Consider the following 11,605-nt stretch of genomic DNA (forward strand, 5'->3'; position numbering starts at 1 on the left):
CCTGACTTACCTACGGAAAAAAAGAAGGGCGGCGAGCCTCCCCGGTGCGGCGCTTCCAGGGACGATCAGCCGTCCTCGCAGAAGGGAATTCAAATAGGGAGGCCCGACCGTCCCCCAGGAGGCACGTTTGGTCCCCAACGGACTCCGGCATCTGTGTAGACGCCTAAGTGTGAACGCTTTCCCATCAGCCCTCGCGACGGCAGCAGCAGCCGGGAAGGGGGCGCCACGTGCAAGAGCGACATGCCCAAGTCCAAGCGGGACAAGAAGGGTGAGACTCGGGGGGTAGCGCGGGAAGGAAGCTCGGGATAGCCGAAGGCGGCTGGGATGGAGTGGGCATTTTCGACCGCTTCGCAAAGAGCCATTCTGGGAGGACTCGCCTGGCCCCTGGGATAGCAGCATTGAGCTGCAAAGGAACCTCAGAGGTCATCTAGACGAGCCTCCTGCACAAGGCAGAAAATTCCCCACTCCTTCCTCCCAGGGACTCCTGCTTCCCCCTCCCCCCCCCCACACACACACAACGGGGAGGAATGCCAACTCCAAGTAGGGCTTCGTTGGGGTTATGATGCCAAAAGTTCTGGAGACTCGTTGTAATTATGGGAGCTCTCCAGACCTCGGGAGAGCGGGAGAAGCCCTACTGTGCTGATGATGTTGCAGCCTCAACTCTTTTACTCTGGCATCTTTTTCAAAAGCTTTAATTTTCTTTGAGTCCCCTTCAGGAGACACAGACACGCTAAACTGTTGAATAACTGGCCCTTCTGACGCCCACCCCTGTTGCAGATCCCCATTGGGACTGAAAGAGAAAGGCCTCCCAGTGAGGGAGATGAGAACTGACATCTGCCCAGTTATTAGCTTAGTCCCCCATAGCCCTTAGGAATTAATTCTTCCCCAAGTCTACCCTCAGCAGTTCCTGTCCCTGTTAAACACAGCCCTGCTGTACTCATTGGGTTATTGTGCTCCTTGCCAACCGTTTGCAGAAAAGGACGCTTCGCAGCTTCAATTTTTATTATTTGGGGAGGGGGATCCCTTTGTGGATTTTTTTTTAGACCTTTGCAAGGTATACCAGCCCCCAATATTGTGGAAAGGCAACTGATGAAAGCTGTAAGTAAATAACAGGATTGCTGTCAGGACTGAACCTGGAGGCAGGGCTTCTTCCGAGCCATTTCACCCTTTGATCTACTTTGCTTTCCTCATTGAGATCCTGAAATGTGCAGCACTTGGGACTGAGGCCAAATGCATGCAGATGAGATGTGGGGACAGGGATCCAGGAGTTGTGCTGTGGGACTCACCAAAGGCTTCTGGCGGGGAGGGGAGCAATATGTGTCATTCCTATTTTTGGTACTGAGCACAAGATATTAAACCGAGTGGGGCTAGAGAGAGAATTTATAGATGCAGAGGAGTGGTGAGACAGTACAAGCATTTTTGTGCTGTTGCTTTCTTTTTAATTGTGCAGGTTTTTTTATTTTTTTTTGTCGGACTGAAGCTTTGTTTTTCTTTTCCCAGTTTCCTTGACAAAGACCACCAAGAAAGGCTTGCAATTTAAACAGAATTTGATAGAAGAGGTAAGCTATGATAAAAAAAAAATATAGCGACACATTTTCAGTTTGAAGCAAAATTAATTGAAAGCACAACCATTTTGAAGAAACTGTTATTCTCTTTGAGATCAGAAATTGCCACCATTGGGCAGGAATACTGCATATAAATGCTCTGTGACAAGGATTCTCATATGGGAATAGTTATCATTTTGGTATTTAATCCAGTTGCATAATGTATGCTACATAATGTGGAGGGTCTAACCATGCCTTGTGGCTCAGAGCCTACAAAATTGTTCAGTTGAGGGAAATTTCATCTTCTGTGGTAACATCCAAATTTCCTTGCCCTCAGCTCCGGAAATGTGTGGACACCTACAAATATCTCTATATTTTCTCCATTGCCAATGTCAGAAACAACAAGCTGAAGGATATCCGCAATGCCTGGAAGCACAGCAGGTGAGGCCTCTTCTCCACCTGTCCACTAATATTGATCTTTTCAGCTGGGGAGGCTTAAAAGAACATGGGGAGAAAGGAGATAAATAAAGCAGTCTTGTGGCATCATAAAGGCTGCAAACTAAGCTGTCAAGTTCCTTCATTCGTAAGTGCTTTAATTATTTGAATTTATATCCCGCCTACATACCAGACCTCTAGGTGGCATGTTAAAACATCCCCATTAAACCATCACAACATACAAAAGTTAAAATCCCAACCCTGCCCCTTTAGAATTGCATTTGTTGGATTCTTAGAATCTAGGGTAAGTATTTTCAGTTCTGAGTTTGAAGGCATCGTTTGCTGCATGATCTTCCCTTGATGCTACCTTTGGTTGGGTTTTCCTTGTAGGCTCTTCTTTGGAAAGAACAAAGTGATGATGGTGGCCCTGGGTCGGAGCCCAGCTGACGAGTACAAAGAAAACCTGCACCAGGTAAGACATGGAAACTTGTCAGACCCGTCTCCTGCAGTGCAGCTTCAAGAGGGGGTGGTGGCATCACTGCTCCAGAGCAGGAGCCCTCACTCTGTAGGTCTTTATATTTTCTAGGTCAGCAAACATCTGCGGGGAGAGGTTGGCCTCCTCTTCACCAATCGCACCAAAGCCGAAGTCCTCGAGTAAGTGTGTCCAGTCCTTTTCTAGCAATAAAAATGCCTCTCCCTCAAGCTGCAGGCCTCCTAGCGGGGCCTCTTCTTGAGTTGCAGTATTAAGAGAACAAATATGCAGTCACTTTCAAGGGGCAGCAGCCAACACAGCCCAGTTGGACCCAAGCTTGTAGCTCACCCTGTGAGTAAATGAAGGGTCCCGAGTCCCACATTCATATGCATCCTCACTGATCCTTCCCTTAACGTCAGATCCAGCAATGGTGATGCTTGTCCCAATCGCTCCCTGCTTAGAGGATCTTTGTTTCTGCTTTTCTCCCCAGCTGGTTTGCACAGTTTAAAGAGATGGACTTTGCCCGGGCAGGGAACACAGCAAATTTCACCTTTGGCCTGGATGCAGGACCGCTGGAGCAGTTTCCCCATTCCATGGAGCCTCAGTTGCGGCAACTTGGGTTGCCCACAGCCCTGAAGAAAGGTTTGTGCTGGGTCCTAAGAAGAACATTATTCAGACGGGGACAATTGTCCTGAGCCAGACATCCTCCTCTGGTGATGTTGTACACTGAACAGGCCATGCAGGAAAGAAGGGAAAGCCCCACCCTTCCTCAGGGGTTTGCTCAAAACTCTTGGGTCTCTCAGTCTGAGCAAGAAAGCATTCTCTAACCCCTCTGCAGATAGAGTTACCAGTCCATCCCCAGCAGCCCTCGCTTCCTTGGCCCAGGGTTGGGGCTGAGGACCCCTAAACTGCAGGGCCCTCCATATTGCCCCTGTCCTCCAGCAACCACGCCCCAGAGGAAAATGGCTCAGGGCCATTCATTTCAACTCAGTTCTGCGCAAGAAACAGCCATGTTAATACAAACCTGTTCCCAGGACCCCTTACCAGAGTTGCATCGTGCCACAGTATCATCCACAATAGGCAACCAGGACGTTCGTTTTAGCCCAGTGTCATTTCTCCTCTATTTTCTGTCACACGTGGATCTTTCTCCTGCTCTCTTTTGCAGGAGTGGTGACGCTAATCTCTGACTACAGGGTCTGCAAAGAGGGAGAAGTCTTGACCCCTGAACAAGCTCGCATCCTGGTAAGTAACAAAGTAAAGGCCCTGAGCTGGTATTTTCTTATTTCGGTGGCCTGCAGGCTGCAAGGAAGGGCATATTCCGGGTCTTTCTTCACAACGTCCTCGGAGCCCCGTGCTTTGATCTTTGCCCACAGTTGCAAATGAATGAAATAAAGTCTCAAACACCTGCTCTTTGCTACTTCTGATTCCTATCCTTCTTCCACACAGTGAAAACGGGTTGGGGGGAGAGAAAAGAACTGAACGCCTGTTCTGCTGTAAACCTCACACAATTAAGCCTCTTCTCCTTTTTCTCTGGGAGGTGGAACTTAGATCTGCATTTAAATTTGCCCCAGAATTTTCTGGCACTTGGTTCAGGGTTGGTTTTCTGTAAGTTGCTAGTCCTCGTTGCTACTGAGGTGACCTTGGAGATGGCAGCTAAAGGTCCAGAGCAATTATCCCTTTGCACAAACCCAGATCTGTTTGCCCAAGCTAGGATCCAGAGCATCTTATTTTCACAACAGAAACAGTCATGAGTATGTGTTGAATCCTTTGCTTCTAGAAACTCTTTGGCTACAAAATGGCAGAATTCCAGGTGACAATCAGGAGCATGTGGCATGCTGAGACAGGAGACTTTGAACAGCTGACTGGAGACACGGCGGAACAGATGGAAGAGGGAGATGCCGACTTGGCGGAAGACAGCAGCGGGGAGGCGGAAGACTGACCCACCTCCTTAGAAGGGACATTTGGAAATTCTTTTTCCGTTGGGATACAGGACTGAGCTGATCAGCTAAATATTTTATTTATCAGAAGAAAGAAGCTTTTTATAAATGTGTACAAAAAGTTGGTATGGCTGTGGTCTGTCTGCCTCTCTGTGTAAGGGATGTGAATACCAATCAGGAGAAGCGCAGGCAGAGTTGACCTGCAGTTAGCCAGACAAATGAGGTACAAACACTGCAGACCCCACAAAGATAGTTTCAGAGGGTAACTGTGTTGGACTGCAGCAGAAGAGCTAGAGCCAAGTCCAGCAGCACCTTCGGGACCAACAAGATTTTTCAGGTATCAGCTTTCAATTTTCAAAGCTCCTTCACATAGAATCTGAATAGTGGCTTTTTCCCGTCTCTTTTAAAAAGATGTTAGGGAGTTTTTTTCCCAAGGAAACATGAAAAGAGACTGTGATAGTTCAGGTACTAGAAATCAGAGAGGAATATCTGTTGGGGGGCAGTGTTCAGGCCAGATTTCACTGTTTACCAAATTGAGGCAAGATTGTTGTGAAAGGATATTGCTAAGAACTTTCAATTTATGTATCGCTAAGAACTTTCAATTTCCTCAAAAATGTGTTCTATAGAGGGAAAGCCATGCAGAATTCTGGCTCCTTCGGAAAAAGCAACATGGTTCTTGCAAGACAGGGTGCCTCAGCTTAGGAAACTATTTACTTAGTCAGATAAGTCTACAGATAGAACTAGGTTTATTATTATTTTTAATTCAAGGCAGGGGGAACACGAATAGTCCATTTCTTGCATAACTTTTTTGATTTGAAAGTTCACACTATTATCCCTTTCTTGTGGAAAGGCAGTTAAAGTCTATAAACATCAAAAATTATTCATACTAATTTTTAAACCTGGGGGTGAGGAATGCTACTGATTGAAGGCAACAGCGGCAGGACCCCCGTAGCCTCACCGAAGAGGACAGGGTGGGGGAGGAAGGCAGCAAGAGGATATCTGAAAACAGTGATGCTGATGTCCTTAAAATACAACCGGCTCTGTTTCCATACTGGCGGCTCCAGTTCAGCGGAAGTAGTTGGGGCATTCGTGGGCATTGAGGTGCCAGGCTTTCTCAAAGGCTTTCACCACACCTTCCTGGAGGGGACCCTCTTCGCTGCACTTGAGGTTCTCCTGCAGCTGCTCCAAAGTGGACATGCCGATGATCACGGCATCCCCACGGTCCGCCTGGCAAAAAGGGAGAGAAGGAAGCAGGTCACTTGCAGCTAACAGAGAAGGTACCTCTTTCCTATTTTATCCTAAGACAGAGAAACTAGCCACATGTTACCCAGCATGCTCCATCACAGAACAGGGATTCGAAGCCAGCGGCCAACCCTTGAGATCTAACTCTGCCGCCAAGTCAGCACTTGCCTACTGAAATTGCAACACCAGAGGCCCCTGGTTCTATACTCAGAAATAACAATCTCTGGGGCCTTTGGTGTTCAAAGGTCCTTTATCAAAGCAATCCTTTCCCTCCCGGAGATTTTGCAGAATGCAAACAGAACAACCCTTACTTCTGAGCACATCAAAAAAGGGGCAAGATACTCAAGTCATTCAGAAGTGACTTTCAGTATGCTATGTTTGCAAGTGAAAACAGTTCAAGGTAAGCCCCCGCAAACCTCCTCCATTACCTGGAGCTTTGAGTGATGATATATCCAGCGCAGAGCAGCTGAGGTCATGCTTGGTGGGTCTGGTCCATACACCTCATGGAGTGCCTTTTCCACCAAGGCTACACCTTGAAAATGGTGCTCCTTCCAGTATCTGTGCAGGAGGGAAGGGGGTGTCACAAGGAAAAATCATATTTCCACATCGCTTATGCAGTATAAGCCAGCCGTCTTCATCAGTAACGAAAAGGTACAGCTGCTTACATTGTCATGACAAAACTATCCCAGTTTGCTAATTCTACACTACTTGCATCAGGTCCTATATATTTGGAACTTCTACAACAGTCACAGCTCAGCAGTAAATTTCCAAACCTACATAAATGAGGCTATTTTTAAAACAAACATTGCTAATTTTTTGCATAACTATTATGGTCACAAGGAGGCCCCAGCTGGGGCCACGGCGTCAGATTCACTGGATAGCCAGCTCATCACGGCACCTTTCCAAAAATGAAATTCCTTAAGATACAAAATAAACATTAAAATGGGAGCAGCTTTCTATTTCCTGTCTTTGCTTTAGGACTATGAGAGACACAACTTGCCAGTTTTTTGGGGAGGGGCAGATAGCTGACCCTGCTGTTCCTTCTCCTTTTCGCTCATCAACCATCATTGGGGAGATAACTCTGCCCCTCACTTTCAGTTTGCTGATACCCCATCTCATGCTATGGAGATGCCAGCGGCGAACAGCAACAGACTCACCTGTCCCTGTAGATTTGTGCCCAGTTGTTGCCGAAAAACCTGCCCTGTGGCTGCTGACTCAGGTCTTTGTCTGTGTATTTATATTTCCCGGTCAAAAGGCCTCCTGCAGAGATTCAGGAACCATTAAAGCAACCCAGACTGGTGTCCAGGGGGATTCCTGCACTCTCCACCTGCACAATCATTGCTTTTATACTTTGGTAGCTCTTTATTCCCTCCAGCCCCTCCATTCATTTTAGGTTTTGAGTTAATTTGTTTGCAGAGTTTGAGATTATCCCAAGTTTGAAGAAAATGGCTCCACCCCCAGCACTTGTGATCCACATCTCTGCCCCCCACAAAAGCAATCCATGGCCCAGACCCCCAGCCTCCACCCAAAACATTAAAACGATTCCCTGCCCCGTTCATTACCAGCCAAAGGATTGTAGGCATAGAACCTGATTCCGAAGTGCCGAAGGCAGGGCAGAAGCTCGGACTCCACCTGGCGCGTGGTGGCGTTGTACATGCCCTTCGGTGAGACAAAGGGGAGGAAACTTCAGAAAGCAGCAGGAGATGGGGCTGTTGCCAACTGACCCAAAACACACAGTTGTGGCTGCCCTTGTGCCTTCAGAGGGCCTGCAGAAATCAGTTCCTTGCAGACAGGCAAAGAGAGGATTATCTTCCCACACTTTCAAGCTGATCAGCCATGAGGACTAGGAATGCAGTTTTTAAAAACGGGGCTCTGAGATTCTCAGCAAGCAGAATTCTGCAACTGCTACTACATTACCCAAGGATTTTGGGCTCCATCGTGGCTACCCCGCCCCCCTGGCCTGACAGTGGCGCCGCTAGTCTATAAGTCATGATAGGGGGTCCCACTTCTCTGGTTATTGAATCACACTGGAAAGGACCGCTCCTCTCCAGGCAAGATCCCAGAGGAGGGGACACAGACCGCAGCATTAAAAGAGCAGACCTCAACGAGGCCAAGTCTCTCACCTGATACACCGTCGGCAGGACCCAGTTGTGGGATTTACAGAGGGTACAGATCTCTGCTACTTCCCAAGCAGCATAGTTGGAGAGGCCGAGCTCCTTAAACTTCCCCTGTCAAAACAAAAAGCAAAACATCTCCACCCCTTCAGCTCTACTTTTGTGCCAACCTAATAGAAAATGTAAGAAGAGTCCAGTTGGTTCTGGCCAGAGGCACACCTGAGTCCAGCAGCCAAAGATGGCTCTAGAAAGCCCTCGAGCCAAACCCAAAAGGGGCACATCTGCCCCCTGCAGTATGTCCCCAACATCTGGGATGTGGAGAAAGACTGCCTCGGCACACAGAGGCTCTCTTTCGCTACAGGACGCAAGTTTGACGGAGCCGTCCAGGGGCTCCCTTTGTTTAAAAACTAACAACATTTACTTCAGTGTGAGTTTTTGCCAGTCAGAGCTCACTTCTTCAGATACATGGAAAGGAAATCATGTTCAGAAAACTCATAGGGAAAATTACAGAGGGCAAGGAAATGAGTTGAGGCAGGAAGAGATTTGGTGTGATTCCCGTAGGAATATTTCAAATGTAAATCTCTGTGTGAGGAACTGAATTTCCATTTTCCAATGTTGGTTTCTGGAATCCCACTGAAATGTACCCTTGGATACCACCGGCTGGGACACACGAGAGGTCGGGGCTGTTTTACCACATTCTAATTTACTCGATAGGCTGGTTAAAATGCATTGGATCAATTGGCTGTGGTTTTGCTGACTCGCCCCATCGCAGCGCCCCCAAGTGCAGTGTTGGCAAATCGCATCCCCTCCCGACGCCCCAAATCTCAAGGCCTGTCACGCCCCGTGACCCCGCCACCAGAGGGCACCAGAGAGGCTGGGGTTCGGCACCTCTTTGTGCAGCTTGTCGCAGGCCTGCAGGGTCTCCTCCACGGGGGTCCCATGGTCAGGAGCATGAAGATAGAAGAGGTCCACGCTTTTCATCTGCAGCCTCTGGAGGGACGTCTCCAGCTGGGAGCGAACGCTCTCCTCCTTCAGGGTGTTGCCCTCCCACGGATTGGCCTTTGTGGCCACTTTGACTGCAGGGGAGAGAGAGAAGCAGGCTGGGAAAGGTGCCTTCCTTCTTGATTTGCACAGTTCAAAGTAGAGAGAAGGGGGGAGATGGATTGGAAGGAGAGAAGAGAGTTGGGCTTGGACGAAGGCACCATTTATGCCAAACAGGATACCCCCACGACACTCTGACACCCAGCAAAAAGGGGTAACAGGGTGGTCTTTCCCTCTTGCTTGCCTCCTGCCCCCTATAAGTCAGAGGTTCTGGTGACTGTGAGCGTTTTTGCTTGGCTCCAGAACGTCTCTTCTAATTCTCAGACTTCCCTAAAACGTTTCTGGATTTTGGCAGCCAGGCACTTCTAAGAAGCCTCTGACAACCTGAGGGTGAGGTGGGTGGTGCCCCTCTCCATTCTGCCACCAACAGGCAAATATTCCCTAGCCAAGCCTCAGTTTGAGCCAGGACCCATCCTGGTTTCTGGGCCTATTTGGCAACCTCTGGCTCTCCTTGGGGTGAGCGTGGATAGGAAAGGCGAGAGCATCTTGGAGCATGAGCAGAGCCCCTTTCCTTCCCTGTCACTAAGCAACCTGTTCCCAGCTCGAACACATCTGAGATGAGGCCAGCAGGAAGGGGATCTTTGTGGGAGGACAAAGGCCAGTGAGTGGGTAGTTGTTGAATAACCAGTTTATCAGCCATCCTGGGTAGAAGATCTTGGGGGAAAGTTACTTCGAGGGCAAAAGTCCAGAACAGAAGCTGAAATCTGTTCCTTCAGTAATCTGGATTTCTGCAGAAACAGATTTTAGGGGTTAAATTTAGGATTAATTACATCAAGGAAGAGTTAGGCTGAAGAGGGAAAGGCACTCTGCATGTGCTCAAGAGCACCCTTTTATTGTCCAGTTTTACAGTCGAGCACATTCCAGATCTACCGTTCACAGTCGTACTTCCTAGAAACGGGAGGAACGTAATGCGGGAAAGAACACAGTTAGTGTAAATTGAGTGAAATACGCTCTCTGCACATGATCAGAAGCAATCTCCCTATTGCTCAGTTTGGCAACCTGGTCTGTCTGCTTCTATTGTTCCCACACCTTCTTCAGACCGGCCTCAGAAACTTCACTGTGTCGTGGGTTGGATTAGATGATCTCAGGATACTTCCGCCATCTCCCCTCACACACAGACACACACGCTGCCCCTGGTCAGAGGCCCTCTGCCTCAGGTGCTTTGCACCTTGCTCTACCTGCCCTGGCCCCTGCAGGCTCCGCAACCAGCAAAGTGCCCAGGATCCGCTCCGACTCGCCCGCAGCATACACATGGGCAGTGTCCAGCTCGCAGTGCCCACGGTCCAGGAAGGCCCGCAGCAGGACCCGGCTGGCATCCAGGCCAGTCCTCCGCCCAAACTCCATGGTGCCCAGCACAGAGCGCACGCTTCGGCCCTGGCCACCCGGCACAGCCATCCTGGCGGCTTCTCTGTCTGGAACTGCCAGGAGTGGAGGAGCAAAGGTGACTGCATTTTAGGCTGTTCAAGGAACCGTCACAAAATTTGTAATGCCAGAAGGACACCTTTGGAGGAGGACAAAGTGTAGCAACATCTGGCACCTGCTATTCACAGGCAAACTGCCTCTATACATGGAGGATCTTTTTTTTTGCTCTGGCAGTAAATAGCTGGCAATAGATCCTGACAAAGGAGGCTGCCCGGATCAAGCCGGAAGGGCCCTCTGCTTGCTCAGCGTCCTGTTTCCAGCATGACCAACCAACTGCTTTTGAGAAGCCCCTAAAGACAGTGGCCCTGCCTGGCTGGCACTCAGATAGACTGCTCCTGAAAACTGAGGTTCTGTTTAGAGTGGAAATGCCTAACAGTGAAGGGCCACCAAGACGTTCGCAGCAAAACCGGGGACGGCTGACGACACACATCCACACACGCAAACCTCTCCTGCTTTCCTGCATGTCTGATGGACCAGCTGCTCTGCACATGCTCAGAGGACCTTCACTCCTTTTTTAAATGACCCAAAAATGATGTGCAGGGAAAAGGCACTCAGCATACGCTCAGAGGCCCTTTCCAGGTGGGCTGAAGGAATTCAGAAGCTGCCAGGATAAGAGCCCTGAGCGGTCGGTGGCCCATCAAAAGGGAGCTGCCTCCCTCCCTCCCCCTTGGGTCTGTTCTCCTCTGGGTTCCCCCGACGCCTTTAACGGAACGAAGAGCAGGAGCGCGCTCTGCGCATGCCCAAGCGAGCTTTGGTGTCAGCTGGACTGGATGGCCTCAGGATGGTCTCCATCTCCCCTGCCCCCCAGACACACACTCTGCACATGCTCAGCAGCCCTCTGCGCCCTGCCCTACCTGCCCTGGCCCCTCCAGGCTCCGCAGCCAGCAAAGTGCCCAGGATGCGCTCCGACTCGCCCCCGGCGTACATGTAGGCCGTGTCCAGCTCGCAGTGGCCGCGCTGCAGGAAGGCCCGCACCATGGCCCCGCTCGCCTCCAGCCCGGCCCGCCGCCCGAACTCCATGGTGCCCAGCACCGAACCCGGGGCACGCGGCGCGGCCATGGCGGCGGCTGCCCAGGCTCGAACTGGCGGCCCAGCGCGGAGCAAGGGGAGCCGCATCTCGGCGCATGCGCGGCCGCCTCCCCTGCTCCAGGGAACGTCGCTCAATTCCAAGCGCCACTATGTGCAAAGGGAAAACCCCGCACCGGCAGGCGCTGGCTCCGAGGTGGCAGACAGACTGCCTCTGGCCACGGAGGCTCTTTCGCTCAACAGCCGGCGACGGAGCCCCGCGCCTCACCCAAGGCTGCCTGCAGGGTCAGACCAAGCCCAGTTTCCAGTGGT

General features: G+C 50.3%; 2 protein-coding genes across 3 annotated transcripts; one reads left to right on the top strand and one right to left on the bottom strand.

Moving 5' to 3' along the window:
- Positions 1 to 159: 159 nt before the first annotated feature.
- On the top strand, positions 160 to 4,512 carry MRTO4 (MRT4 homolog, ribosome maturation factor). Its single transcript, XM_048519015.1, has 8 exons — positions 160 to 268; positions 1,501 to 1,559; positions 1,882 to 1,985; positions 2,370 to 2,451; positions 2,566 to 2,633; positions 2,942 to 3,093; positions 3,617 to 3,693; positions 4,229 to 4,512. Exons 1-8 carry the CDS (start codon positions 241 to 243, stop codon positions 4,388 to 4,390), a joined length of 732 nt encoding a protein of 243 aa, XP_048374972.1. The 5' UTR covers positions 160 to 240; the 3' UTR covers positions 4,391 to 4,512.
- A 605-nt stretch (positions 4,513 to 5,117) lies between these two features.
- On the bottom strand, positions 5,118 to 11,576 carry AKR7A2 (aldo-keto reductase family 7 member A2). Of its 2 annotated transcripts, none has more exons than XM_048519012.1 (7): positions 11,122 to 11,576; positions 8,633 to 8,820; positions 7,754 to 7,858; positions 7,193 to 7,289; positions 6,788 to 6,890; positions 6,059 to 6,188; positions 5,118 to 5,615 (listed from the first exon to the last, which is right to left on the bottom strand). In XM_048519012.1, exons 1-7 carry the CDS (start codon positions 11,381 to 11,383, stop codon positions 5,454 to 5,456), a joined length of 1,047 nt encoding a protein of 348 aa, XP_048374969.1. In that variant the 5' UTR covers positions 11,384 to 11,576; the 3' UTR covers positions 5,118 to 5,453. The 2 variants fall into 2 exon arrangements, with proteins under 2 accessions (XP_048374969.1, XP_048374970.1); XM_048519013.1 differs by lacking the exon at positions 11,122 to 11,576 and adding an exon at positions 10,024 to 11,022.
- Positions 11,577 to 11,605: the final 29 nt, after the last annotated feature.

The sequence above is a fragment of the Sphaerodactylus townsendi genome, linkage group LG16 (genome assembly GCF_021028975.2).
Source record: "Sphaerodactylus townsendi isolate TG3544 linkage group LG16, MPM_Stown_v2.3, whole genome shotgun sequence".
NCBI lineage: Eukaryota > Metazoa > Chordata > Lepidosauria > Squamata > Sphaerodactylidae > Sphaerodactylus > Sphaerodactylus townsendi.